The 27,504-nt window shown below is 39.6% G+C and overlaps 1 protein-coding gene across 1 annotated transcript in view; it reads right to left on the bottom strand.

Annotated features, from left to right (window-relative positions):
- LOC116258872 (ATP synthase subunit gamma, mitochondrial) overlaps positions 1-27,504 on the bottom strand; it is a 33,380-nt gene that overhangs the window by 3,515 nt on the left and 2,361 nt on the right. Inside the window, exons 4-7 of the mRNA XM_031636308.2 lie at positions 26,894-27,007; positions 25,156-25,283; positions 11,549-11,671; positions 11,353-11,469 (exon numbers count right to left, since the gene is read on the bottom strand). Of these exons, the coding sequence (XP_031492168.1) occupies positions 11,353-11,469; positions 11,549-11,671; positions 25,156-25,283; positions 26,894-27,007 (482 nt within the window). The remainder of the gene's footprint in view (positions 1-11,352; positions 11,470-11,548; positions 11,672-25,155; positions 25,284-26,893; positions 27,008-27,504) is intronic.

The following is a 27,504-nucleotide window of genomic DNA, read 5'->3' as shown; positions in this document are numbered from 1 at the left end:
TATTATTGCGCCTTGGTACCCTTATTTTTATGTAAATTTCAAACAAAGGGTTCTGAAAATAAAATCTGAAAGTAAAAAAAGGTCATGTTCTGAGAATTTAAAATATAAATCTCTTATTTCTAAACGATGATTATATTATTATTATTTGAGATTCCTAGACGTGATATTCGTTGTTTCTTGATTTCTCAACTTTGCGTTGTTTGGGTGGTGGGAGAATATACTTGATACGTATATATTCCATAGGTTGTCCCCACTCCCCACTCCTTAGAAATTGAAAATGACTTATTGCTTCTGTCTGGGAAACCGAGCGTGAGGGTGGTTTCTATGAGAGGTAATAGACGATGTTTAGTGATGAGAAGCCCTCACATTTGAAATTCGAAAGCGAAACGTGAACTGTGTGCAATCGTACATGCGAGAGCGAGATTGTGTTTTTGCCCATGAGCTCACTATTGACGCACACTCCTCCGTCTGCACTGGAGGGCCCATAGGGTATTGGGCGGCACAAGGGCCCGGGATTTTGTTCTGTTTCTGTTGGAGAGCAAGGCATCTCCTAGTCCCTCACCCTGGGTGCCAAGAGGGACCCTGCTGCTGCAGCGGCGATCTGGGATATCCTAGGAGGCTTCACTACAGGTTACCCTCGATCTGTTGAATCGCCTGGTGAAGATATGTTTTGTTCTGCCCGTGAGTGCCCACGGGGATTTCTGTTGTCGCTCAGCACGATGACCATGACATTGTCAAAGAACCAAGGTTGGAAGTCTACGAAATTATGGAGGTTTTGTACACCTCGTTTTTGTAATGTGACATACCTGCAATTTGTGTTAAAATTTGGAGACTTATAGTTATGGTTCATAAGGCCATTTTATGAATTTATTTTACAAAATCAAAGATTATTTTGTTGGGCCATGTTCCATTAATGGCTGGATTTCTCCATAATCAGAGGAATTTTGTCCCTTCTGTCCCTTCTTTATATCTCTACAAGTAGTTCTTGATAGATTTTGGCTCATGGAGTGACGACCTCAATTTTGCGATAGACGGGCAGTGGCAATCTGGACACTGCGTCGGTTTTGGGCTTAGTGGTCATTTTAGTTGTTTGAGTCCAAGTGTTTTATTTTAATACAGTGCATTTGTTTAAGTTTTAGTCATCACTCAATGTTACTTCAGCTATTATTTATGCAAATAAAAAAAAAATTGGTGTCAAATATTGGGTCGTGACAAACTTTGGTATCAGAGTATAGTGTTTAGAGTTTTTGTCCAATGCCAATGTCGATCACAAGCAGAGGAAAGGTCATCCAAGCCTGTTAGAGAAGAGTGTTTTTGATTTATTGTGAATTTTGAAGTTTTATAGTAGTCTTAACGGAATGCTTTACTTACGAATACAATTGTTATATTTTGTTTTCTTCCGTGCGGTATAGTTTAAATGGCACGCACTAGAGGATGAAGTGCTAGAGGTAGAGACAGAGGCCCTCACAGCACCAGGGGTCGAAACGTGGAGACTCATCCTACTCGACCTAGGACACCTGTTGGAAACATCCAACAACAGCAAGCGTTCATTATGAACACCTTGCACATGATTACGGGGTTGATGCATGGACTGGCGCTGGATGTTCCTTCAAGAAGAAACTAGTACAGATACAGAGGGGACAACGAATGGTGAAGCAAGGGGCGCAACTCACCAACAGTTTATGAGCTTACATCCTCCAAAGTTCCATGGGAAAGGCACGACTGACGATGCAGAAGAGTGGATAAAAGAAACCGAAAAGATTTTTACCACCCTAAAAGTACCTGACAACAAGGTTCGGTATGGAACCTTTATGCTAAAAGGAGATGTTGAGGAATGGTGGCAGACGCAACGTGAAGTGAAGTTCGCAAGTCACGAAGCGACTTGGGAAGGATTCAAGGAAGCCTTCACACATGCTTACATCCCAGCCTTCACACGGGAGAAACGCATGCAACAATTCTTGGAGCTTCAAGAAAGAAGTATGAGTTTGCACGAATACGTCGTCAAATTCAGACACCTGGAAAACTATTGCCTCCATGTGTATACTTTTGATACGGACAGAGCGAATAAGTTCATCAAAGGACTTAAAAGACGGGTTGCGAAGCAAAGTAATGGGTAGTCGCCCACGAGACTTGGACGATGCAATTGACATGGTCACACGTTTTGATGAGGACTGGAACAGGACGCATAAAACAGATAGGAGGAATGAATTTCTGCGGTCCAAGCATAGGCCAAACATGTTAAAGAGGAGGCGCAGTGACAAAGTGAACTAGGAGGATAGATTCAAGAGACAGAGGTCATCTTCATCCAGGCAGGACGAGGAATGCCCCAAATGTCATCGCCAACGTCCCGGTAAACCATGTTACAGAGATGTCAGGGCATGTGTCTACTGTGGAACGCAATGACATTTTATTCGTGAGTGCCCAAAGAAGAAAGAGGCGGAGTAGAAGCGTGGTGCAGCCAACCAACCAGCAGAGAAGAAGGTACTTGGGAGAGTTTATACAACCATGGTAGAGGATTTGAAATCCACCGACCTGATTGAAGGTACCCTTCTTGTGCATTCTCATTGGGCACATATTCTGTTTGACTATGGTGCATCACATTCCTTTGTTTCTGAGAGATTTGCTGAACTTTTAAAGTTTGAAAGAAAGAATATGCCTTATGAATTGTTAGTCGCTACGCCCATGTGAAGCAAAGACACATGCAGAACGTATTTAGAAAATGTGAAAATAGAAATACATGGACATTTATTACCAGCACAACTTGTGGTAATAAATATGATGGGGTATGAATCCCTTGCTGGCCAAATCTCGGATCTGTTTCTTTAATTCTTCCAGTTCTGCTAGTGCCATTCTATATGAAGCCTTAGAAATAGGTGCAGTTTCTGGTATCAATTCGATGTCAAATTCCACCTCTCGTACAGGAGGCAATCCGGGTAAATCCTTAGGGAACACGTCTGCAAAGTCCTTCACCGTTCGCACCTCACTGATGGGTTTTAATTTCTGGTCGATTGCATCCACGCTAACCAAATAAGCAATGCACCCATTTTCCACGTATTTCTTTGCCTTAACTGCTGAGAAAACTAACTTTCTTTGATCTTGGGACGCTTTTACCCCATATTCGATCTTTTGAGCGTTCTCCAACTCAATCTTCAACTTTTTCCTTCTGCAATCTATCGTCGTATAGTCATGGCATAACCAATCCATTCATAGGATTACATCATAATGTCCATGTATTTCTATTTTCACATTTTCTAAATAGGTCCTGCATGTGTCTTTGCTTCCCATGGGATTAGCGACTAACAATTCATAAGGCATATTCTTTCTTTCAAACTTTAAAAGTTCGGCAAATCTCTCAGAAACAAAGGAATGTGATCCACCATAGAAAAATAGAATATGTGCCCAATGAGAAGGAACAACAAGGGTATCTTCAATCAGGTCAATGGATTTCAAATCTTCTACCATGGTTGTATAAACTCTCCCATATACCTTCTTTTCTGCTGGTTGGTTGGCTACACCACGCTTCTGCTCCGCCTCTTTCTTCATTGGGCACTCACGAATAAAAAGACCTTGCGTTCCGTAGTAGAGACAAGCCCTGACATCTCTGTAACATGGTTTACCGAGATGTTGGCGATGACATTTGGAGCATTCCTCGTCCTGCCTGGATGAAGATGACCTCTGTCTCTTAAACCTGTCCCCCTAGTTCACCCTGTCATTGCGCCTCCTCTTTAACATGTTTCGCCTCTGTTTGGACCGCAGAAATTCATTCCTCCTATCTGTCTCATGCGTCTGGTTCTAGTCTTCATCAAAATGTGTGGTCATGTCAATTGCATCGTCCAAGTCTCGTGGACGACTACCCATTACTTTGCTCCGCAACCCGTCTTTAAGTCCTCTGATGAACTTATTCGCTCTGTCCATAGCAAAAGTATACACACTGAATTTGACGACGTATTCGTGCAGCCTCATACTTCTTTCTTGAAGCTCCAAGAATTGTTGCATGCGTTTCTCCCGTGTGAAGGCGGGGATGTAAGCATGTGTGAAGGCTTCCTTGAATCCTTCCCAAGTCGCTTCGCCACTTGCGAACTTCACTTCACGTTGCGTCTGCCACCATTCCTCAACATCTCATTTTAGCATAAAGGTTCCATACCGAACCTTCTTGTTGTCAGGTACTTTCAGGGTGGTAAAAATCTTTTCGGTTTCTTTTATCCACTCTTCTGCATCGTCAGTCGTGCCTTTCCCATGGAACTTTGGAGGATGTAAGCTCATAAACTGTTGGTGAGTTGCGCCCCTTGCTTCACCATTCGTTGTCCCCTTTGTATTTGTACTAGTTTCTTCTTGAAGGAACGTCCAGCGCCAATCCATGCATCAACCCCGTAATCATGTGCAAGGTGTTCATGATGAACGCTTGCTGTTGTTGGATGTTTCCAACAGGTGTCCAAAGTCGAGTAGGATGAGTCTCCACGTTTCGACCCCTGGTGCTGTGAGGGCCTCTGTCTCTACCTCTAGCACTTCGTCCTCTAGTGCGTGCCATTTAAACTATACCGCATGGAAGAAAACAAAATATAACAATTGTATTCGTAAGTAAAGCAATCCGTTAAGACTACTATAAAACTTCAAAATTCACAATAAATCAAAAACACTCTTCTCTAACAGGCTTGGATGACCTTTCCTCTGCTTGTGATCGACATTGGCATTGGACAAAAACTCTAAACACTATACTCTGATACCAAAGTTTCTCACGACCAAATATTTGACACCAATTTTTTTTTTTTCATTTGCATAAATAATAGCTGAAGTAACATTGAGTCATGACTAAAACTTAAACAAATGCACTGTATTAAAATAAAACACTTGGACTCAAACAACTAAAATGACCACTAAGCCCAAAACCGATGCAGTGTCCAGATTGCCAATGTCCGTCCATCGCAAAATTGAGGTTGTCACTCCATGAGCCAAAATCTATCAAGAACTACTTGTAGAGATAGAAAGAAGGGACAGAATTCCTCTGATTATGGAAAAATCCAGCCATTAATGGAACATGGCCCAACAAAATAATATTTGATTTTGTAAAATAAATTCATAAAATGGCCTTATGAACCACAACTATAAGTCTCCAAATCTTAACACAAATTGCAGGTATGTCACGTTATAAAAAACGAGGTGTACAAAACCTCCATAATTTCGTAGACTTCCAACCGTGGTTCTTTGACAATGTCATGGTCATCGTGCTGAGCGACAACAGAAATCCCCGTGGGCACTCACGGGCAGAACAAAACATATCTTCACCAGGCGATCCAACAGATCGAGGGTAACCTGTAGTGAAGCCTCCTAGGATATCCCAGATCGCCGCTGCAGCAGCAAGGTCCCTCTTGGCACCCAGGGTGAGGGACTAGTTGATGCCTTGCTCTCCAACAGAAACAGAACAAAATCCCGGGCCCTTGTGCCGCCCAATACCCTGTGGGCCCTCCAGTGCAGACGGAGGAGTGTGCGTCAACAGTGAGCTCACGCACACCACTACCTTCCGAGACGAAACCAAACACTGGGCAAAAATACAAGCTCGCACTCGATGTACGATTGCACACAATCCACGTTTCGCCTTCGAATTTCAAATGTGAGTGTTTCTCATCACTAGACATCGTCTATTACCTCTCATAGAAACCATCTTAAGGCACGGTTCCCCAAATAGAAGCAATAAGTCATTTTCAATTTCTAAGGAGTGAGGACAACCTCTGGAATATACGTATCAAGTATATTCCCCCACTACCCAAACGAATCAAAGTAGAGAAATCAAGAAACAACGAATATCACGTCTAGGAATCTCAAATAATAATAATATAATCATTGTTTAGAAAGAAGGGATTTATATTTTAAATTCTCAAAACATGACCTTCTTTTTCTACTTTCATATTTTATTTTCAGAACCCTTTGTCTGAAATTTAAATAAAAATAAGGGTACCAAGGCCCAATAACACATAACATTTTGTCTTTCTACTGAAATTACAAACAAATCTATAAAACCCCCCTTTTGCAAATTTTAAGAACTTAGAGGGTACCAAATCGCAATTTCGTATGAAATCTCTGGTTTTTATTGAAAATAACCTTCGCAAGCAAGCCTCTTTCTGAAAAAGTTTTTAGCAAAAACGTTGCGGCATGAATTTCTAGAAATTATAACAGTTTTTCAAAGAATTTCGCTAATAAGCTGTACTATTTCTGAAAATTTCCAACTCAATATAAACTTGGTCGAACCCTAAGTTTTCCTTCATTTCTCGCCCGATTTTCTCTCTCCTCAGAGCACGAGAGCTCCTTCTTCTTCTTCTTCCTGTTCGTCTGGCGGTGGGGCTTCCACCGTTCTTCCACCACCCAAAACCAGAGAGCAAAGTTCATCATCTCACGAGATCCGGCGTTGGGTCTCCATGTTGTCGCGCCTACGGACCGCTCGACGCCTTCAACCGCCGTCGCCTCCTCTTCTCTCGTTCTCCCAGTATAGCCACCGTGAGGAAGACCACCATCCGAACCAGACGCATCTCTCTCGATCTCCCCTTTTGTTGTGACGAGGATGAACCGGCCCACACGGAGGACGTTGCATTTCAGCTTTACCCAAAACGCCTCTCTGCCACCAACGTGACTAAAAAGGCTGGTTTTCCAGTGAATTGGGCAACAGCGTCTGCTCGTCAATGCAGTCGCTCTTTCCCTTTCTCTTATTTGTTGTTGATTTTTAGATTTTCCCTAAGTCGAGTAGAGCATTCCCGCCTTTTGTTGGCGACGTCCCGGACTGCTCCTATTGTTCTTGTTTATGTTTTGGTATCCTCATAAGTTTTGTGCCCAGACCCTCTGAGAGGGTTCTGGTATACCACTTTCTTTCTTCTAGTTTGATTGAATCCTCTAACAAAGCCATTAACATAGATATTCATGCTCTGACCTAAGGTCGACTCTAGTCTCGTTTCTCACGAAGGCAATAACAGACAGAAAACAAGGAGAAACAACTTAGACCGACATGTTTTACACTTCATATCTGTATTTAGCATGCTTTCTCATAGATATTCAGAACTACGAATACAGTATATAATGCAAACATATATATCTCCATCAATAAGCAATCAAAATACAAGGGCTTCATGCTATTCATCACTTAATACTCCCATACCTATGAAAATCTGAGATGGCTTCTCGTCAGCCTCTTTGCCTCTGGTTTCTTTTCAGCAGCCACCAATCTCAATCCCAACAAGAGAGCAAGAATGAGAACGTTTCTCTCACGTTCTCTCTCTCGCTCTCTCAATTTCTCTTTTGTTGGACGTGTTCTTCAAATGCTGCAATAAAAGAATAGTTCTCCTTTGCAGTTACAACCTTATCCCTATCTTTTCCACAAATGTGTCCTTTATGATAAACTTGACAGTTTTTGAAAAATCATTAGGAATCATTTGATCTTTCATTTGTGATTCCTTCCCAATTTATGTTCCAAATTTTTAAGGAATCTTAAAAAAAATCGTGGGTCTTACATTTCAATATTTGTTTCTTTTCTTTCCACTTAAATGTTTGTTTTGAGGTTCTTCTCTAACCATATCTGACCCCAACGGCTTTTTTTGTCTTCTACATGCTTTAGAGTTGGATTAGTCATACCTCCTTTTTTTCTCAGATCCATATTTCCTTTTTCAAGGAGATTTCAATTTGGTGGTTCCATGGTCCAGTTTGTGATATATGTTGTTTCTAATTTTTCTCTCTAACATATCCTTCCCAATTACAGTTTGTGTGGTAGCTTTGAATGAGCATATGTTGATCTATTTGTAAAATATTTAAGATTTCATTGAGTTAGTGGCACATTTGTATAAGTCCTATCCTTATGAGATTTGTGGGATGTGATTTGTTGATCCAATCTGATCATGCAAAACCGTTATCATGCACAACTGTTAATATATATATACATATATATATATATATATATATATATGGGAAACTTGAAATCAGGCTGGCTACTTCTACAGTAGGATAGTTATTTCCTTAATTTTGTGTCGCTAAAACCATCATAAAAGACACATTTCGTTGCTAAGGACGGTGGCCAAGCAATTAGCCATCGCTAATACATCTTTTGCAATAGTTTTTAGCGACACAAAAAAAACATACAGCCACAAAGGTAGCTAGCTAATTCCAATACCTCTCTCTCTCTCAATCAATCATACCTATATATATATATATATATAGTGTTAATATTTGTGCACTACTATGTTTTGAACATTTGGAGAGACAGAAAGTCAGTGTTGTCTAAATTCTGGTGTGCCCTAGGCTAAAAGATAGCAATTTCACTTGATTTCATAGCATAGATAAATTCAATGTACTTTTCATATTAATCACATTTTATTTTTATTTTTTTGGGAAACACATCATGAGTTTTTGACTAATCAAATTATGATGTAGCATGAGCCATTGAATTTTTTATGTTCTTGATCTTTGTTTTTATATAGCCAAATGATGTGCTCCAAAGGTTCTTAGTTGTCAAATAAACTAAGGTGTTATTTGTCCATTCAATCATTGGATTGAATGATTTTAGGGTAGGGAACATGATGCACAAGAAACTCTATTTACACCATGTAATTTGTATACACACACACACACACACCCTAATGATCTGGATGAAATGAAATGCAGCAGTCAAAAAGAAAGAAAAAAAGAAAATTTGCACGAAAAACAGAAGAAGAATAACTGCTTCAGACAGTAGAAGAAACAAAGTCTCAAGCAGCACATGAAGGGCAAAAAGAAAAAAAGGTTGACTGTCGAAGAAAAGAAAAAACCCAGACTGATGGGCACCAAGGGGGTGATTGCCTCGGCCACTCGCATGGCAGGTTGCCTAGGAACAGTTACCATAAGTGACCAACCAAGGCTTGGGGCCTAGGCAAGCCATTGTATAAATTTGGATTTTAGACTATTCAAAGTCTTGGAAAACCCACAGGAAGAATTATTTCATGTCTTGCAGGCACTTTCCACCTTAAATTGGGCTAAATTATGTATCTTTGGCCTCAACTATGTACCTTGTGCTACATGTCAACCATTATTTTGCTCTGCCTGATCTCATTGGACAACGATCAAAGAAAAAAGACAAATTTTTCATCCACATTATTTATTTACCTGACTTTTGTCGCTCCATGTCCACCCTAAGGGCACGTTTGATGCACAGGAATTTTCCTGTGCATCGGTTGAAATATGTACGGGCGGGTGAAATTTTACCCACCCGTCTCAAGCCGTATCAAACGGTGTGAAATTTCACCCGTTTAAATGTTATTTGATCGGATAAAATTTCACCCGCTCAAAAGTCCGACCTCACAGGTCGGACTTTTGAGCGGGTGAAATTTCACCCGATCGACTGCTCTCGATTTTTCCCTCACGCCAATTTTCTCCTCTCGCAGTCGAGAACATCTCCAGCAGCGTGTGTTCATTGGCAGCATCCCATCGTCATTGTTGGCGCACAACCAGTCCGCCACCGCCACAGTCGCCGCTCCTCCACTGGGCCACTGTTCGCCATCGCCACATGTAAGGGTTTCTCTCTTGCTCTCACTGTGTCCCTTTCAGAAACACCCAAAAAATGTGTCTTTGTCTTTCTCTCTTGCTCTCGTTGTCTCCCTTTCTCTCTTGCTTAAGCCCTACATGTGGCCGAGAGTGCCGAGGGGTTTCTGCAGCAGGAGCACGAAGGAATGAAGGGTGAAGCAGGTGGTGCGGTCGAACTTCGATTACCTCCTGCGGGAGGTGAAGGAGCGCATTCCCGACACCGATTTCATTTCCATCTCCACTCAGAAATCAGGGCTTTACTCTTCTCCGTGGCGTCGGATTCTTCCCATTGACACTGCCGAGACGGCCTACAACAAAGCGAAGGACGCGGCGGAGAGATTCGAGCTCTTCGAGTTCGCTGTCTGCCCTTTCCACTTTGACGGTACGAAGGTCGTCGCCTTCCCGTGAGTGTCTGTTCATTTTTTCTTCATAATGGTCACCTGACTGTCCGGTCAGAGATGATGATGAATGGGAGCGACTCCCTCGTGGATGGTTCTTTGTGATCTGGTATTCGTTGTGTTAGAATTTTAGGTGAATGTTGCGTTTGCTGATAATGTATCTAATTGTACAAAAATTTTGTAATGACAACTCAGAAATCAGTATGTTAATCGTCACTTCAAGTTTCTGACTTTTATACTGCACGGATGTGATATACAACATTTGTCCCTTACATCAGTTTATGTGAACGTGTGAGTAGAATCTGTACCGATCAGGGCAGAAATTCTCAAGATTTTACAACGTAATCAGAACTTATCTAAGCATCTGAAAAACTGAACTCAAAGGATTTGATCTTGGAATATGTTTCTACTTTCTAGGTGAATTTTTAACATGATAATTACATCTGTGTGATTAAGTTTAGGATTAAAAAAACATAAGGGAAACCGATGTAGAGATTGCAGGGATCCAAGTATGTCAGCCTAGTCCAGTTTGGTTGGTATGAAAGCTAGATAATATGAAGTTAATAGCTGAAGTAGAAAGCTGCAACCTTTCATTGTATCCAGCAAATCAACATAGATATCATGCTCAAATGCGTTCCTTGTAAATTGCAAACACATAGTAAAGTCATTATTCTTTTAACTGTGTTTTTTTTTTTTACATAAAAACTGTTGTTGGTACTGCATGCTTAATGCGTAGGTGTAGACATCAACATTTTGTTGTTTTGAAAGATCATCTTCTTATTTCTTCCCACGTCAAATTGGGGAGAATAAAAAAAAACAACTACTAACAGTTCTGAAAAAAGTCTCCTAATTTTTCTACCATGTGCATCAAACAGGGTTAAATTTATCAGGTTAAATTCTTCTTGTGCATCAAACAGGGTTAAATTTAGCACGTTAAATTCTTCATGTGCATCAAACAGGCCCTCAGATTGGAAGAGGGTAAATTTTCATCCTGTAAATTTTTCCAGAAAAATTTACCATGGTAAATTTACCACGTTAAATTCCTCCTATGCATCAAACGGGCCCTAAATGGTAACATCTTCCTTTTGTACTTTTTTCACTTTCTCTAAACAATTTACAGTATTTATTTAACTGATTTTTCTTTTAAAGCTTAATTACATGTTGTGCCTGCCCAGCTTAGATTTCTGGCTCAGAGCCACTGATATTTAGATATGAAGCACATGATTGCCTTATTCCATCTTCTGGTATAGGCATTTGACTCCGCTATTTCTAATTGAAAGTTAGGAAACCATAGAGCAAATAATACATTACATAAAATGACATGTTAGGGTTAATCCACTAAACAGATAGCTATAATTTAGTGCCTAACAGCAAAATGAACAAGAAAATTAGACACCATAAACGATAAAGATATGAAGCTTACACAAGCAAACTGAAATTCAGTTAGATTCTGAAGAACTTCTGCTTTGGTTTCACCCCCTTCTATTTCATACGAGTCCAGATTACCAAGCATTCCTCCTTCAGACTCTCTTTCAACAGTCTGAGCACATCAAGAGCCAAGTGAGATCAACCAATCAAGCAAAATATAGTTACCAATATAGATAGTACATAAAACTCACCTCAGGAGATAATACAGTTGTCACTGTGGGAATGAAAGAGACAACAGAATGAAATTTGTTAAAGACAATCCTCAAAGCATCATATTCGACATTCTTCAGGATATCATCTGCAAGAACAGCCACCTAAAAGGAACAAATGCAAAGTGGCTAGCATCAGAAGCATCAATAACTCTAAAAAATAGATAATGGGTGACAGTAATCTAACATACACAATGCATACAATAATTTTCACACCCATTTTTGTATAATCAAGCACCCAATGAATTTGTACCGCCAAGTTACTCAGTCACCAAGGCAAGTTCGATCATTATGGAAGCTGAAATACAGCACAAATCTAAATTGTCAAAATTAGACATTAGCCACAAGTCAGTCAAAATTGTAAAAAGACTACTCTTGGATAGTTGGTTCAAGTTGTTTGCATAAAATAAAACCAATGAAGAGGTACACAATATTTAAAGTTCTCAAAATAATGAAAGACATAAAATGTCAGTATCAATCACAGGTAACATATCTTTATAGCACAAAATTTCAAAATACACATAAATAAATAAATAAGGGGTGTGTGTGTGTGTGTGTGTGTGTGTATATATATATTCTACATAAATCATACATATGTCTTCTGCATATTTGTTATATATACATATAAGAACACACATACGGATGTATATATACTACACAGCTAAACAGTAGACATATATGATGCTTATAGCCTTACACACACACACACACACATATAAACAGCGAGAGACAGAGAGCAAGGGAGAGAGAGAGAGAGAGAGAGAGAGAGAGAGAGAGAGAGCAAAAAACATAATATAGCAGAGAAAGTCAAAGTTAAAAGCACTGTCATAGAAAAAGCATCCTATTGGAAGAGAACACGTATAATACGCCAAAACACAGTCAGCCGTATAAACCATGAAAAACGCATCTTTTTTAAAAAAATGCCAGAAAATAAAAACGTGAAAAGACGTGTATTATACGTGTATTTTCGTACTTTTTATGATTTCTTTATAATTTTCAGGATTTATTAAATGTTTTAAATTTTTAAAAAATTTGCCGAGATTTTTCCGTTTTATTCCTGAGATATATAACTTTGTCATACTATACCCGAGAAATTCCTCGCCGTATAATACCCGTACACGTTTTTTGTGACAATGGTTAAAAGGTTTATAATTTATATATAAGTTTGCAAACATATAGGAAGACGTTCACATTGGAAAAATAAATTTCTAAGAATATAATATTATCTACCACAAAAAAGAAGGAAGATGAAAATACCAATACTGACATTTGAAGCACCAAAAGAAAAACTAGTCGGCCAGGTTGGCTGACTAGTCCCTAACAGGGCCTGCCAGCTTAGAGGGTAGGGACTGGTCAACTAACTACCACCTTGCCAGACTAGGCAATTAGCCAGACTGACTTAGTCGCTTTTTGATAACTACGCTCAAATACATTAAACTTTTCTACTGAAAATTATTGTTCTATGCAATGGAGGATATGTGATACTGCTCAACAATGAATTTATTTCCAATAAAATCAAGAATGAACTTTGAGCTTCTTGTTTGATAACATGCAGAAAACATAGTGTAATTAGAATGCAGAACAAGGGTGCGCGGCAGGCAGGTACCTGACCCATTTCAGGCCAGGGTACCAAGCTGAAATAATATCTGAAAAGAGTTGGGCCAACCCTGCCCAATTATAAATAGCTAGGCTCAGGTTTGAATTGTTTGATATTGAGATTTTTACGTACCTCAATTTTATAAAAAAATACATATTTTATCTTTGTTTACCAAAAAACTCCTGCAGAGGAAAGTGCCCTCAATTTTATTGCCAAAATATGATATTCACAATCAAAAAACAAAATCCCACCACGGGGATGTATACATTAGAGCACAGCTGCTGAGACAAGGCTGGCTGTTGAAGCCATTCTTGGAAGTCCTCTCCTTCACTAGTCATAAAAATAGTGTGCATGCTTCATTGGTATGTAGTGAATCAGCAACATGTATCCTGTTTAGCTTGCCCAAAACTTCAGGGAAGGATCAAGGATTTGCAGTCCTGGAGACCCTTGACCAGGTAAACCACTGTTTCCACTTGCTATTGTTGTCTTGAACTACAAAACTACCTTTAAAAGAGCTTAATCTTTGAAGACATCTGTTTAACGCGCAGGTTTCCACTGTATGTGGGCTAGAGACCTTCTATGCTACACATGCAAATGGGAATGCACCATCCTCATCTTTTGACAGAACAGCAATCCCCTGTTTACATGTACCATGCCAGGACACAATCTGAATGGAAAGGGAAGGCGGATGGTCCTGACACCAGACCTCCGTACAAATGCCCGTTCTACTCCAGATCTTGATCATCTTCCGAGATCGCTCATCCATCTCCATAGAGAGAAACTGCTCACTGCACGCTTCCAAGCCCATTTCGCTATGGCTAAACTGGACTTCAGCGAGCTATGCGGTATTTCATTCCGGCGAATCCATATACACCAAATTATGATGTGGAAGGCAATAAGCCTACATTTGTTAGGGAGCTTCTTACCTTTGTTCCACTTGACCCAGCTCTTGAATTCTGACCACAGATCTCCTATTGGGGCCTTTCTCACTCCAAGTTTCTTAATTATCACCCTCCAGACCTTTCTAGCTGAGGGTCTACTAAAGAAAAGATGCCTCGCATCCTCCGACTGGCATTTGCAAAATGAGCAGCGAGAAACCAAACTAATACCCAACCGTTGCAGCCTATCTTCAGTTAATAGCATGTTTGCACAAGCTATAAATAACGTCCAAGAGGTTCTAGGCACAGCATGAGAGGACCACATGTGAAGTGTCCAAGGTTGCACCTCTCCCTACTGTCGAATTTCTTCTGCAATGCATTTTCTGGTTATGATAGTTGAACCTGATCATCCACTTTCAAATGATCTGCTTTGTTGACCTCATCGTGGGAGAGACTTGGCAGGGTGACAGAAGGGGAGCAGTTAGCAAGGATCATCCTAACTTCATTCTCTTTATCCTGCAGAATCTCCCTGACTGTGTCTCTATTGTTGGGACACGGAAGAAGCTAGCAGTCGACCGGAATCCTTTTGTCTATGGATTTGCCAAGCCAAGGGTCTGCACAGAACTTGGCCGAAGCACCATCATTGACTTCCAACACAATCCTGTTGCAGACACTCTTCCAGGCGCCATGAATAGATCTCCAACACGTTGAAGCATTGCAATAACTGGAATCATCCCATAGACATTGGTTATGCAGATATTTGCGCTTAGCATAGTCACTCCAAAGGGAGTTTGAGGTGAGAGGGCTAGATAGGGACTCCTTGTCTACGCATACCGATTCCCCCTTCCAGCTTCGGAAGGCATAAACTTTTCCAACTCATCAGATGAAGGGGCGAGGCCTCAAAGGAGTCTCCAAAGAGGAAATTTGCACATTGTTTTCAATGTTCTTAATGATCTGGCTTGGAAGTTCAAGGGCCATACACCAATAAGAAGACAGCAAGGAGAGCACATGCTTGACCAAGCACACACGGCCTACATAAGAAAGCAGTCTTTGCTTCCAAGCACCAAGTTTACCCTCCATTCTGATCATTAAAGGCCGACACTGAGCAACAGCCAGCTTGCTGAGTTGCAAAAGGTAGCCCAAGATATTTAAAAGGGAGAGTGCCGAGTTGCCAGCCCATGAGCGTAGCCACCGCCATGGCTTCCGAGTGACTGAGATTCATCCCAATACCTTGACCCTTATTAGTATTAACCGCAAGACCTGACTTTTCCTCCAACTCACAGAGTAAAGACTTCAAATTTCGTATGGAGCCTTTATGATAATCAGTGAAAAGCAGAATATCATCTGCATCGAGGATGGACGAGTTCTATATTTACCGCTATTTGGAACTCGAATAGTCCTTGCCAAGTTGCTTTTATCCAGCACCCTGCTAAACATTTCATCCACAAGTAAAAATAAATAGGGTGAAAGAGGGTCACCCTGACGGAGCCCTCTTCTCACCTCAAACCAAGGTCCCTCTCGTCCATTCAAAAGAATATCCATGGAGGTCATGCGAAGACAGGCCATCACATGCATCGTCCACAGCAACCTGAACCCTAAACACAAAAGAGCATTTTCTAGGAAGTCCCAACTCCCAACTAACTTTGTTGTATGATTTCCTAAGATCAACATAGGGCTTTGGCCTTCCTAGAGAACATGGAATGAATCACCTCGCGCCCAAGCAGAAAGCTATCTTGAATGCCTCTTCCAAGAAGAAAGACATTTTGATTCCTGCATATAATTCAGCACAAAATGGGCCTCATGCCATTTACAATCTCCATGTTGATAAACTTCGTCAGGCAGTTGCAAAGAGAAATCAGACTGAGGTTTTGGAGTTGTCGATCCCCTAGATACTTAGGAATGAGGACCAGATGGGTCTTGTCAGCTTTCCTCACAAGCCTTCCTTTCTCAAAGAAATCGCGAATGGCCCTGCTAACATCTTGGCCTACGAATTCCCAGTTTGCCTGATAAAATTTGTTGTTAAACCTGTCCGGGGACTGGGCAGAATCCGCGTTGGATTCCACCACGGCACTTCTGATTTCATCTTTTGATATAGGCCAAAGTAGCTCTCTTGAGGCGAGACAAGAGAACCCCCCTTCGACATTAACAAGCGTTATACCACAGGCTTGGTCATCACCTATGAAAAGCCTAATGCCAAGGAATAGGGGTGAAGCAAGAGAGTCTCCCACAAAGCGCTGGAGAAAGGTTTGTTGGCGAGGTTGGCGAGGGGGGGGGGACGATGGAAGAAGCTGAGAGAAGCACCAGATAGTATTGTGAGGCATTCTGGGAATCTCATCAACCCATGGAAGTTCAACAGGGCGATGATGACATGCCCAGGAGGAAAAGGGACTTCCCTTCTCTACACCAAGGTAGGACCTATGTCACACGGGTACGGGTACGCGGACACGGTAATTTTCAAAATTTTAGGATACAAGTGTTAGAATTTAAAGATTAGACATTATGTAAGTATACATATGTATATTTCATATATACTGTCATACATCTAGTTTCATGTATGATTTGTACATATGAATATCTATGTATGCATAGGTGTTTATGTATTTTATTTTATTTGTTTCTTTTTCTTTTTTTATGTACCTTTTTTATTTCTTTTCTTTTTCTATTTTTACTTTTTCTTATTTTGTAAAGGGGAACTAGCTGTTGGGCCAGCTTCCAACGGCTAGATTTCTAGCCGTTGGAGCTGGCCCAACAGCCAACTCCTCCTTCTTCTCTCCCTTACATTGTACTATAAATAAGGGACTGTTGTCCCTTGTTTTGTTAAGGCTTTTAGGCCTCTCTTGTGTTCTCTTCTCTTGAGATTAATATATTTATCTTCTCCTCAAGTTTGAGGTTTGGTTGTGTATTTACCTATTGAAGGTGTTGGAATCTTCAAGAGTGTATCTCTTGAAGTGTTTGCATTCTCAAGATTGGGACTGATTTACATGGTATCAGAGTCAGGTTTTGGCTCTTTGTCTTGCTGTCTTTCAAGCTTGAAGATCCCTGGTATTTCTCTTCCGTTGGAGCCGTGAAGCACTCCAAGTGTTCGATATATTGCTGCTTTGAGTTGACACAAGAAGGTGTTGTTATTTTACTGGCCTCTTTTGGTGATATTTATGACGGGATAAAGCTCCATTGGTGGTGAAGATTGTGGCAGTCTTTGACGCGTCAAAAGCTTCATTTTGTGTGGCTGTTTTTCATCCTAACACTACCTCAACGTCTCCTTTACAAGGTACACATTATGGATGAAAGAACTTCTTCTACTCCTCTTCCTAAATTAATTTCATCAAATTATGTTTCTTGGGCAAAAACTATGGAACATTTTATTAGAAGTAAAGGCCTATGGGGACTTGTTGATGGGTCTAAAGGTGAACCTCAATTAGTCCTCACCAAGACCATAGATGGTAAAGCCCAAGAACTAGATGGAGTTGAAAAAGACAAGGTTATGAATGAATATGAGAAAAAATGGAAAGAGTGGAAGATAGGACACCACAAGATTATCACTTGGATTATTGCTTGTGTTGATACTACAACCATGGGCCAAATAGCAAAACATAATTTTGCTCATGAAGCTTGGGAATTCCTCAAGAAAACCCACACTATGAAGGATGTAGCCTACATGTGCAATCTTCAAATGAAGATTGCAAGTCTCCAACAAGGGGATAAGTCTATTAAAGAATACGTTGGAGAAATGGAGCAATTATGGGACGAACTTGCTCTATTTGAACCCGAATGGTATGATCCAAGAGACATTGGAGTTAGAGAAAAACAAATCCAAAGAGAGAAATTTTATAAATTCATTCTTGGTCCTAGATCGGAATATGATGGAGTCAAAACTTCCTTACTCCATAGGCATAAAGTGCCATCTATGAATGAAGCCATAGCGGAACTTCAAATGGAGGAGAATAGTCTCAATTTTTCCAAAGATAAAAGTGAGAATGTTCTTGCTACCTCAAGACCCGGTGCTCATATGAGAACTTATAGGCCTCCTCACTTTAATCGAAACTATGAGCATAACAATCATGGCAACAAGAAAATCATATGTTTTTATTGTCAAGAAGAAGGACATACTAAACATAGATGTCCTAAATTGAGGAGATTTGATAAAAAGACAAGTGTGGCTGGGACAATGTATGAAGAAAGCAATCGATTTGACCTAGACAAACTTGTAATTGCCCTCCAACCAAAGCTTATTGATGCTCTTCAACCGCTTTTCAAATGAGGAGGGACTTCTCCAATCTCCGGAGCAACGGTGGCATCTACATCATCAAGTAAGTACTCTTGGATTCTTGATTCCGGAGCTTCATTTCATATGACCCCTTGTAGTTCTTTACTTACCGAATGCACTAAGAAAGAAACTTGCCCATTTGTTAAAACCGCCGATGGAACTCCTCTTAAAATCAAATGTGTTGGGAATATTGATCAAAATTTTAATTCAAAAGTTTTTAAAATACCAAAAGTTAGATTTATTCCCAAACTTAACTTAAATCTCTTGTCGGTTTCTCAAATAACAAATCATGGATGTGATATTATCTTCTCACAAAATAAATTTTTGATACAGGACCATCTTTCCAAGAAGACGATTGGGGAAGGTTCTAGGAAAAATGATCTCTACTATGTTGATTTTTTGGATCTTTCCAACCCTACTTGCAATGTAGTCAAGAAGAGTGACATTCAAGTTTGGCATCAAAGACTTGGGCATTCAAGTTTAGGAAAAATGTCTTGTATCCCTTTTTGGAAAGAGAAATGTAAAGAAATGATCTCTTGTGATGATTGTATTAAAGCCAAAATTAAGGCTTTACCTTTTGGAAATAGAAATTTTGTTGCAAAGGCACCTTTTGAATTAGTGCATTCGGATGTATGGGGTCCCGCTCCTATTATGTCTAAAGGTGGTTTGCTTTATTATGTCATTTTTGTGGATGATTACTCTCGATATGCTTGGGTTTACTTTCTTAAACGTAAATCGGAAGTCTATGAATTTTAAAAACTTTCACAACATGAACAAAACTCAATTTGATGCAAATCTTAAAATTTTTAGAAGTGATTCCGGGGGAGAATTCATTTCCAATGAATTTGAAGAATTCCTAAAGGAAAAGGGAGTTATACACCAAAAGTCTTGTCCAAAAACCCCCCAACAAAATGGAGTTGCCGAAAGAAAACATAGACATATTCTTGAAACAACAAAAGCTCTTCTTATATCAAAAAATGTTCCAAAAAATTTTTGGGCTGAAGCGATTCTAACATCCATTTACTTGATTAATAGAATGCCCTCTGAAGTTTTAGAAAATATTTCACCTTTTCAAAAACTTTTTAATTTGGAGCCAATTTATAAAAGATTCAAAGTCTTTGGTTGCAAATGTTTCATTTTAAATGACAAAAATGACAAACTTTCATCTAGGGCTATTCAATGTGTCTTTATTGGCTATTCCGAAACTCAAAAAGGATATAGATGCTATGATATTGAAAAAGATAAAGTGTATGTTTCAAGAAATGTGATATTTTTAGAAGAAGAAAATGGCTTTAATGAAAATAAAACCAAGCATGAAGATGACTATTCTTTTTTATGGATAAATGATGATGATGATGATGTTTTGCCTTCTTCACATGATGATGCTCTAAATGAGGTTGAGAGTACTCATTTTATATCTCCACCAAGAGAAGTTATAGTTTATAAGAGAAGGCCTCAACAAAACATCCAAGAGTCTCAACCTACTCTTAGGAGATCTCAAAGAGTTTTTCATCCACCTCAAAAATTTGTCTCCTACGAGTCTTTTTCCCCAAAACAAAGAGCTTGCTTATTAGCTATTCACTTTCATGTTGAACCTTCATCCTATCTTGAAGCCAAAACTAACCCACATTGGATTGAAGCAATGAACAGTGAACTTAGAGCCCTTGAAGACAATAAAACTTGGGACATTGTGTCTCTTCCTATAGGGAAAAGGACAATAGGATGTAGGTGGGTATACAAAGTCAAGACTAGAAGTGATGGATCACTTGAAAGGTATAAAGCTAGACTTGTTGTCAAAGGATATGCTCAAAAATATGGGATTGATTACGAAGAAACTTTTGCCCCTGTTGCTCGTATGACCTCTGTTAGAGCTCTTATTGCCATTGCTTCCATTAAACAATGGTCGATATATCAATTGGATGTGAAAAATGCATTTTTGAATGGATACTTAAATGAGGAGGTATACATGGATTCACCCCCTGGGCTTGATTTACCTCAAGGAAAAGTTCTTTATCTTAGAAAGGCATTATATGGCTTGAAACAAGCTCCAAATGCTTGGTTTGACATGTTTAGCAATGTTATGTTTAAACAAGGTTTTAAATCCTGCTATTCTGACACTGCTATGTTTGTTAAAAATACTGCTGTAGGTATAATTGTGTTACTTTTATATGTAGATGATATGATTATTACAGGTAATGATGCCAACGGAATTATGCAGGTAAAGGATTTTCTAAAGAATGAATTTGAAATGACTGATTTGGGTAAACTAGCCTATTTTCTTGGTATTGAAGTAGCTTATAGTAGAAAAGGATACTTACTTTCACAAATGAAGTTTGCCAATGACATTATAAACAGATCAGGAATCACTGATGACAAGGTGGTGGACACTCCTGAAGCCTTAGGAGTAAAGATGAAGATTGATGATGGAGAAATTCTAGAAAATCCCACTCCATTTCGTCAATTGGTTGGAGCTCTCACATATTTATCCATCACAAGGCCTGACATATCACATGCGGTACATGTCATAAGTCAGTTTCAACAAAGACCCACTTCTGTACACATGGGAGCCGCATTGAGGATTGTTCGATATGTCAAACACACAATCACTAAAGGACTTTTTCTATCCTCCTCATCAAACTTGAATATGATTGCCTATACTGATGCTTATTGGGGTGGATATCCTAATAACAGGCATTCCACCACCGGTTTTTGTGTTTTTCTAGGTGGCTCTCTTATTTCGTGGAGGTGCAAAAAACAAAATAAGGTCTCTCTATCATCAACTGAAGCAGAGTATCGTGCCATGGCCACCACCACCATGGAGATTGTATGGTTAAAAAGCTTATTGAAGGACATTGGAATTGACTTTATATTCTAAAAAATTAAAAAGGATAATAAAATTAAAAAAAAACATAAATTAATAATGCACTCTTACAATCTCACAAGTCATAAGAAAGAAAGTCTCAGATTCTCAAACAAAACATTGTTCATCACCAATCTCATAAGTCATAAGAAAGAAAGTCTCAAACAAAACAAAGAATGTCGGGTTAGTAAAGTAGTTCAGATCGGGTCTGACCCAGACCCGATCCAAAACGTATCTTGCCGTGTCCAAGTGTCGGTATCCAAGTGTCGGAGTGTCGATAACGGTACGTGGCTCATTTTGCCGTGTCCGTGTGACATAGGGTAGGACGCATGGAAAACTACAGAGGTGAAAGCCAGGTCTTGGAGTTCTATTGTGGAACGGAATGGCACCGAGGTTGGTATGGAGGGATGTATCCCCCCGCTGCTGCTTAAAGAAGAGAACTGAATGAAGCAGTTGGGTGGATATCCTAATAACAGGCATTCCACCACCGGTTTTTGTGTTTTTCTAGGTGGCTCTCTTATTTCGTGGAGGTGCAAAAAACAAAATAAGGTCTCTCTATCATCAACTGAAGCAGAGTATCGTGCCATGGCCACCACCACCATGGAGATTGTATGGTTAAAAAGCTTATTGAAGGACATTGGAATTGACTTTATATTCTAAAAAATTAAAAAGGATAATAAAATTAAAAAAAAACATAAATTAATAATGCACTCTTACAATCTCACAAGTCATAAGAAAGAAAGTCTCATATTCTCAAACAAAACATTGTTCATCACCAATCTCATAAGTCATAAGAAAGAAAGTCTCAAACAAAACAAAGAATGTCGGGTTAGTAAAGTAGTTCAGATCGGGTCTGACCCAGACCCGATCCAAAACGTATCTTGTCGTGTCCAAGTGTCGGAGTGTCGATAACGGTACGTGGCTCATTTTGCCGTGTCCGTGTGACATAGGGTAGGACGCATGGAAAACTACAGAGGTGAAAGCCAGGTCTTGGAGTTCTATTGTGGAACGGAATGGCACCGAGGTTGGTATGGAGGGATGTATCCCCCCGCTGCTGCTTAAAGAAAAGAACTGAATGAAGCAGTTATTCATTCCGAAGGAATCTTATAAGGAGATGACAAGAAGGTAAGACTATGCGGCGGTAAGTGCCATTGCAAGGAACAATGGAGATAAGTTCCCAACCATGTTTACAGTGGTCAGAAAAGTAACTTCGTCATTCACACAAACTCAGAAGAAGACATCAGTGTTGTTCTCTCACGGAGGCCTGGAGGGCGGGGAATCGCACGCTGATTGCGAATCGATGGTACCTTGGCCAACCGATGAAGGTGTAAGCATCAAATAAGGTCTGTCTCTAGATTTGCTTACCGGATCTCCCAGTCGAGCTCTGAAGGGAGAGGGTCTTTTGCGTATGTGTATCGCATATATCGTGCAATACACAACCTATATCGTACGATACAGAGCAATACACCCCGTATCACACGATACATGTCTATTTTGAAAATTATGGGGTTAAAAGTTAAAACCACCTTTTTTTCAAACTAATTTTTAAAACTTGCCTCCCTCTTCATTTCTGAACATATCTAATAGTTGGAGGGGGAGATTCTGGCAATTTTCAAAAGGAATAATCAGTTTCACTATGGCATCGTCGATTTGAGGCAGATTTATAAAAGATGATTGATTCTTGTTTAGATACAGGGGGTTTATATCTTCTACGAAAGATGAAAATGAGAATGAGATGATAAAGATTATGGATGAAGTTGTTTTCATTTGTTATGTGCATTAACATTGAACAATTTTGTCTTGTGATGTGATGTATAGTGTAGGTAATACTTGGTTTTTGATGTGTTATGGATATTATGACTTATGAGTTATTATGCAGATCATCTTATAAATTATGTTTCTTGATGTCTTAGATCATGTTGTGTTACAATATATTTTATGACTACTAATTAATGTTTGTGAAGTAACTCCATACCTATAATATAATAAATCTGTCATTATGCATAACATGTTTTTTCATTAAAAAACATATTTTTTATTTTCTTGATTTATCTGATTTTTCTCTATTTTTTATTTTTTTTTCTTTTTTTAATCAAAAAAATAAATTTACGATACATTATGATACTTTACGATACAGTGTATCTATTGGCCGGACCGATACGACTTACGATACACTTTTTACAACATTGAAAGAGGCTAAGTCAAATCCAAAAAGAGGCCTCAAGTGCAAGGAGGTCAGCCAGTTCAAGCGCAGAGCAGCCCATCCGAATGATCGAAGGGCACCTGCAGATATCCAATATGTTAAAAAAGGAGGCCATGGCAATTCAAAGGGTAAAACGGCAAGGCAAAATTTAGATGACATAATAGCAACAAAAACTTCGGACCCATCGAAGTCGGATGAGGAAATGAAACCAGGGGATAAGGGATAGATTTAGGAGATGAACCTAATCCTTTCGAGAAGGATAATCAGACAAAGGTAGCACATTACAACGGGACCTTGCGATCCTGCTTGCTAGGGAGAAACCTTCCATTTCGTTTATTCTGGACCCCAAAGTATTTGTCTGAAAGCCTGGGCAAAGCCAGGTTGAAGTTCCCTGCCTACCAGATAATATCCAACTTGGATGCAGCTGGTGTTTGGGCTCGTATCTTACCACTGTGGGATGACATAGAGGTACAACTGATGTCCTTTTCTCCAAATTTTGGTTGGACTGAATGCCATTTTTGAACTATTGATTGTCTTGATAATTTTACTGTATCTGGGGCCTATCTTCAGCCAGATTTCTGATGGAGAAGGCATCAATTTCTTGAGCTCAATTCGGTGTTGGGCACAACCATGGGCCCTGTCTTTTGTGTAGGAAATTTTAGTTCTGGCTTATCTGGTATGGAGAAACCAGGCCACCCTCCAACTCCAGCCGCATGTGCTGCCTTCTCCAATTTCATTCATTCCTGTGATCTGGTTGAACAAGTAGACAAAGTCTATAAGTTCTCTTGGACGAACCACAGGGAGGGAACTACCAACGTCATGTGTCGCCTAGATTGAGCCTTTTTCAATTGTGCTTGGCTCGACGAATTTTGGCAACAGTCTACCATCTCGTTGCTTCCTTGATCCTCCTCCGACCATAACCCGGTTCTTGAAGATTGTAAGAAACCAGGTCAAATACAGTGGGCAAACAGACTTTTCGGTTTTTTAATTATTGGCTTGATAAGCCTCAATGCAGAGAGATCATCCAGAGGGAGTGGGAGACGTGAGATCAAGGGTTCCCGCTGATACAAGTGTTAGGTAAACTCCAAGCAGGCCTCAGGAGGTGGGCTAAGGATTCAGGTGAGAGCCTATCCAATCAGATCCAACTTTCTAGAGGTCGTCTAGCTCCGTTTCAAGAGGAAATTGAAAGTGGTCAGTCGCACGCAACTATTCAAGAGAAACAAGAAACCTCCAATCTGCTCCGTCTCCTTCGCATGAAAGAGGACTTCTGGAGGCAAAGATCTAGGATGAAGTGGTTGAAACAGGGTGACGCGAATACCAGATTTTTCCACGATTCAGATAAGGCTCGGCGGCGACGAAACAGCATCCATTCCATCGCAGTAGGTCAAAGAACCATTGAGGGCCCGAAAGATGTCATGAAAGCGCTTACTGATCTTTGTTTCATATTTACAGTTCTTATGATATTTAGTAACTAAAAAACCATAGTATCATTTTTTTTTCCAATTCTTTTCCTCCAAAAGCACATGCATGTGTTTTAGTTAATCTGTTAGCTATTAGGCTAAATAGAGTGAAAACAGCAGAGAATGTACATGTTGGATCAGGTTTAACCCAATTCAAAATAACTAACTCAATCATGGTTATTGGGCCAGATAGAACCCAAGCGCAACTTTTTTGTTATCAGCTTTGTACTCAGGCAGGACTGGCCCCGCCAAATGATCAACCCTACTCTAGGAAAATATAGAAAAAAGAATCATGGGTTGACAAATGAGGAATTTCAGTTAACTAACCTGGGTGAAATTTAATGGATTCTTCTGCAATTCTGTTATGGATATCTCGATGTCCTTCCTGGAATCACGTACAAGTTGCACTTTCGCCTTCTCTCCCAGAATCACATACTTTACCTCCTTATCAGGACCTGATTGCATAAAACCAATATAAGCAGCTTTACTTGTATACATATATGAGATACTAATTTTCAACTTTTCAGCATTTGTCCTAAAGCACATTAACAGAAGTTGGCCTGCATGAGAATGCAGGACCACTGAAAAAGGAGAAGCCGATGCTCAATGAAATGTGGAAATAGAACTTACAAGAACAAAAAAAAACATTGACAAAAGCCAAAACTAAGGGATATACATAACAAATTGAAAATAAAATGCTTATGACTTCGGTAACTGACTCATAAAAATTAAAATCAGTCTGCTTTGAAAATTTAGAGCTATAAAATTAGATGGAGAATGTTAAAGGCTGTTTTCTATTTTTCTTCAACTTCAGGGAAAAGGAAATCATGCATTTGTATAAGCAGATATATGAAAACATATACACATACAGGGAAAGAGACGCCCATATATGACCAAGATAATCACACAGTCAATTAATTTAACATAATCATGTCAGACCTGGTTAGTATGTGATTCACTGAATTTTTCTGAGAGCATTGACCAGAAACACAAGTTCCCATAAGGTCTGTGGCCAGCAACTATTAGCTGATATACATGTCAAATTCTTCTTCGCACCCCATGATGCTACAATTAAATCAACTGCCTGGATTCATGCCACTATAAAGTATAAATAACCAAAAGTCCAAAACCAAGGCCTGAATCCAACTAATGGCAGCCAGAAATTTTTCAGTTCTTTGTCTATTGAAACTCGATAATACCAAGCTGCAAATTCTGGTTGCTATGTATAAGAGAAGACATCAGAAGATGTGCATACCATCATCATGTTTCCAATGCATTTGGATATCAATGTATCTTAATTTAATAAATCCTACAAACCAATAGCAGCAGAACATTCTGGCTAATGAAAAGATGCATCATCTGAAAAGATGCCATTGGAAAACTGAGAAATCAACAGTCTTGTTTGATCAGTTTTGGGCTTATCTTTCCTATTTCACTATTTAGGTTGGATTTCAAGCAACTTAGATTACTTTCACAATGTAAAGTTCATCAACCAATTTTAGCATTTGAGAAAAAATAATCACATGTTTGCACTCCCACAAACAAATCTCCAACCATAAATTAAGGTATGCATTATTTACTTGATTCCATTTGCATTATTTACTTGATTCCATTTCCCCATCTAATGGGATCATGTGGTTGAAAAGCACTAGGTGGCACACCTTCAAAAAGGACTAGATAGCATCTAGGCAGACCAAAAGCAGTAAATGAAAGAAAAATGAGAACAAGGAGGAACTAGGAAGAAGCAGAAAAGGAACAAAACAATAATAAGAAAAAGGGAGAAAAGAAGAGAAAGAATAAAGAATGTAGAAACAGTTGTAAAAGAAGAACAAGAAGGGGAAGGATAAAAAGAGAATTTGACGACATTTTTTATTTTTTCCTTTCATGGCTAAGTGACCCAGCCCATCAAAAAGGTGACCATCTAATGGGCCTCCGCAAATTTTGAATTCATAGGACAAGGGGAGGAAATAAAGGGCCATACAACACTCTGAAGATATTATCCTTTTGGTAGGAAGAAAAAAAAAAACTCAATTGACAGAATTCCAAAGGGAGCAGTAGTACTAACCGGAAGTCACCTTGTGAAGTCCTTTGCTGACCTTCACAGATGTTGAGTTGATCCCACCACAAAGACCTTTGTCAGAAGAAATTGTGACAATAACACTCTTCTTTACATCAACACCTAAAACCACAACAGAGAATTGGTCAAAGAAGAAGTGACAACAACAAAACCAAGTTCACAAAGAGCCACACAGCATTAGCTCATGCAGGCAAAATGCATGACCATTGCGTTAGTCCATGTAAGATGCCACTCATATGCAGCCTAAACCATGACATGCAACCACAACTTTTATATCATGTCCCCTAGAACTGTTGTTCAACCTATGTCACATAGGTACGGGTATGGGTACGGAAAAGCGGGTAGGGGCACGGCGTTTTCGCCAATCTTGGTACCGCGATAATTATATATTTTTAATTCTAAGAAACAAAATTGATATTATCACATCATTAAGGTAATGTTCCTTACATAGTTCCTACATATAATCTCATAAATAAAAACATAAACAGACCAACACAATGTTTTTTTTTTTTGTGGTTTGGATTGGTTCTGACCCGGAACCGATCCAAACGTACCCAGCCCCGGTACGGGTATGCCAGTACGCTGGTACGGGTACGTGG

The sequence above is a fragment of the Nymphaea colorata genome, chromosome 8 (genome assembly GCF_008831285.2).
Source record: "Nymphaea colorata isolate Beijing-Zhang1983 chromosome 8, ASM883128v2, whole genome shotgun sequence".
In the NCBI taxonomy this organism is placed as follows: Eukaryota; Viridiplantae; Streptophyta; class Magnoliopsida; order Nymphaeales; family Nymphaeaceae; genus Nymphaea; species Nymphaea colorata.
The sequence above is the reverse complement of the archived record's forward strand: the minus strand, read 5'-3'. Positions and strand labels throughout refer to the sequence as shown.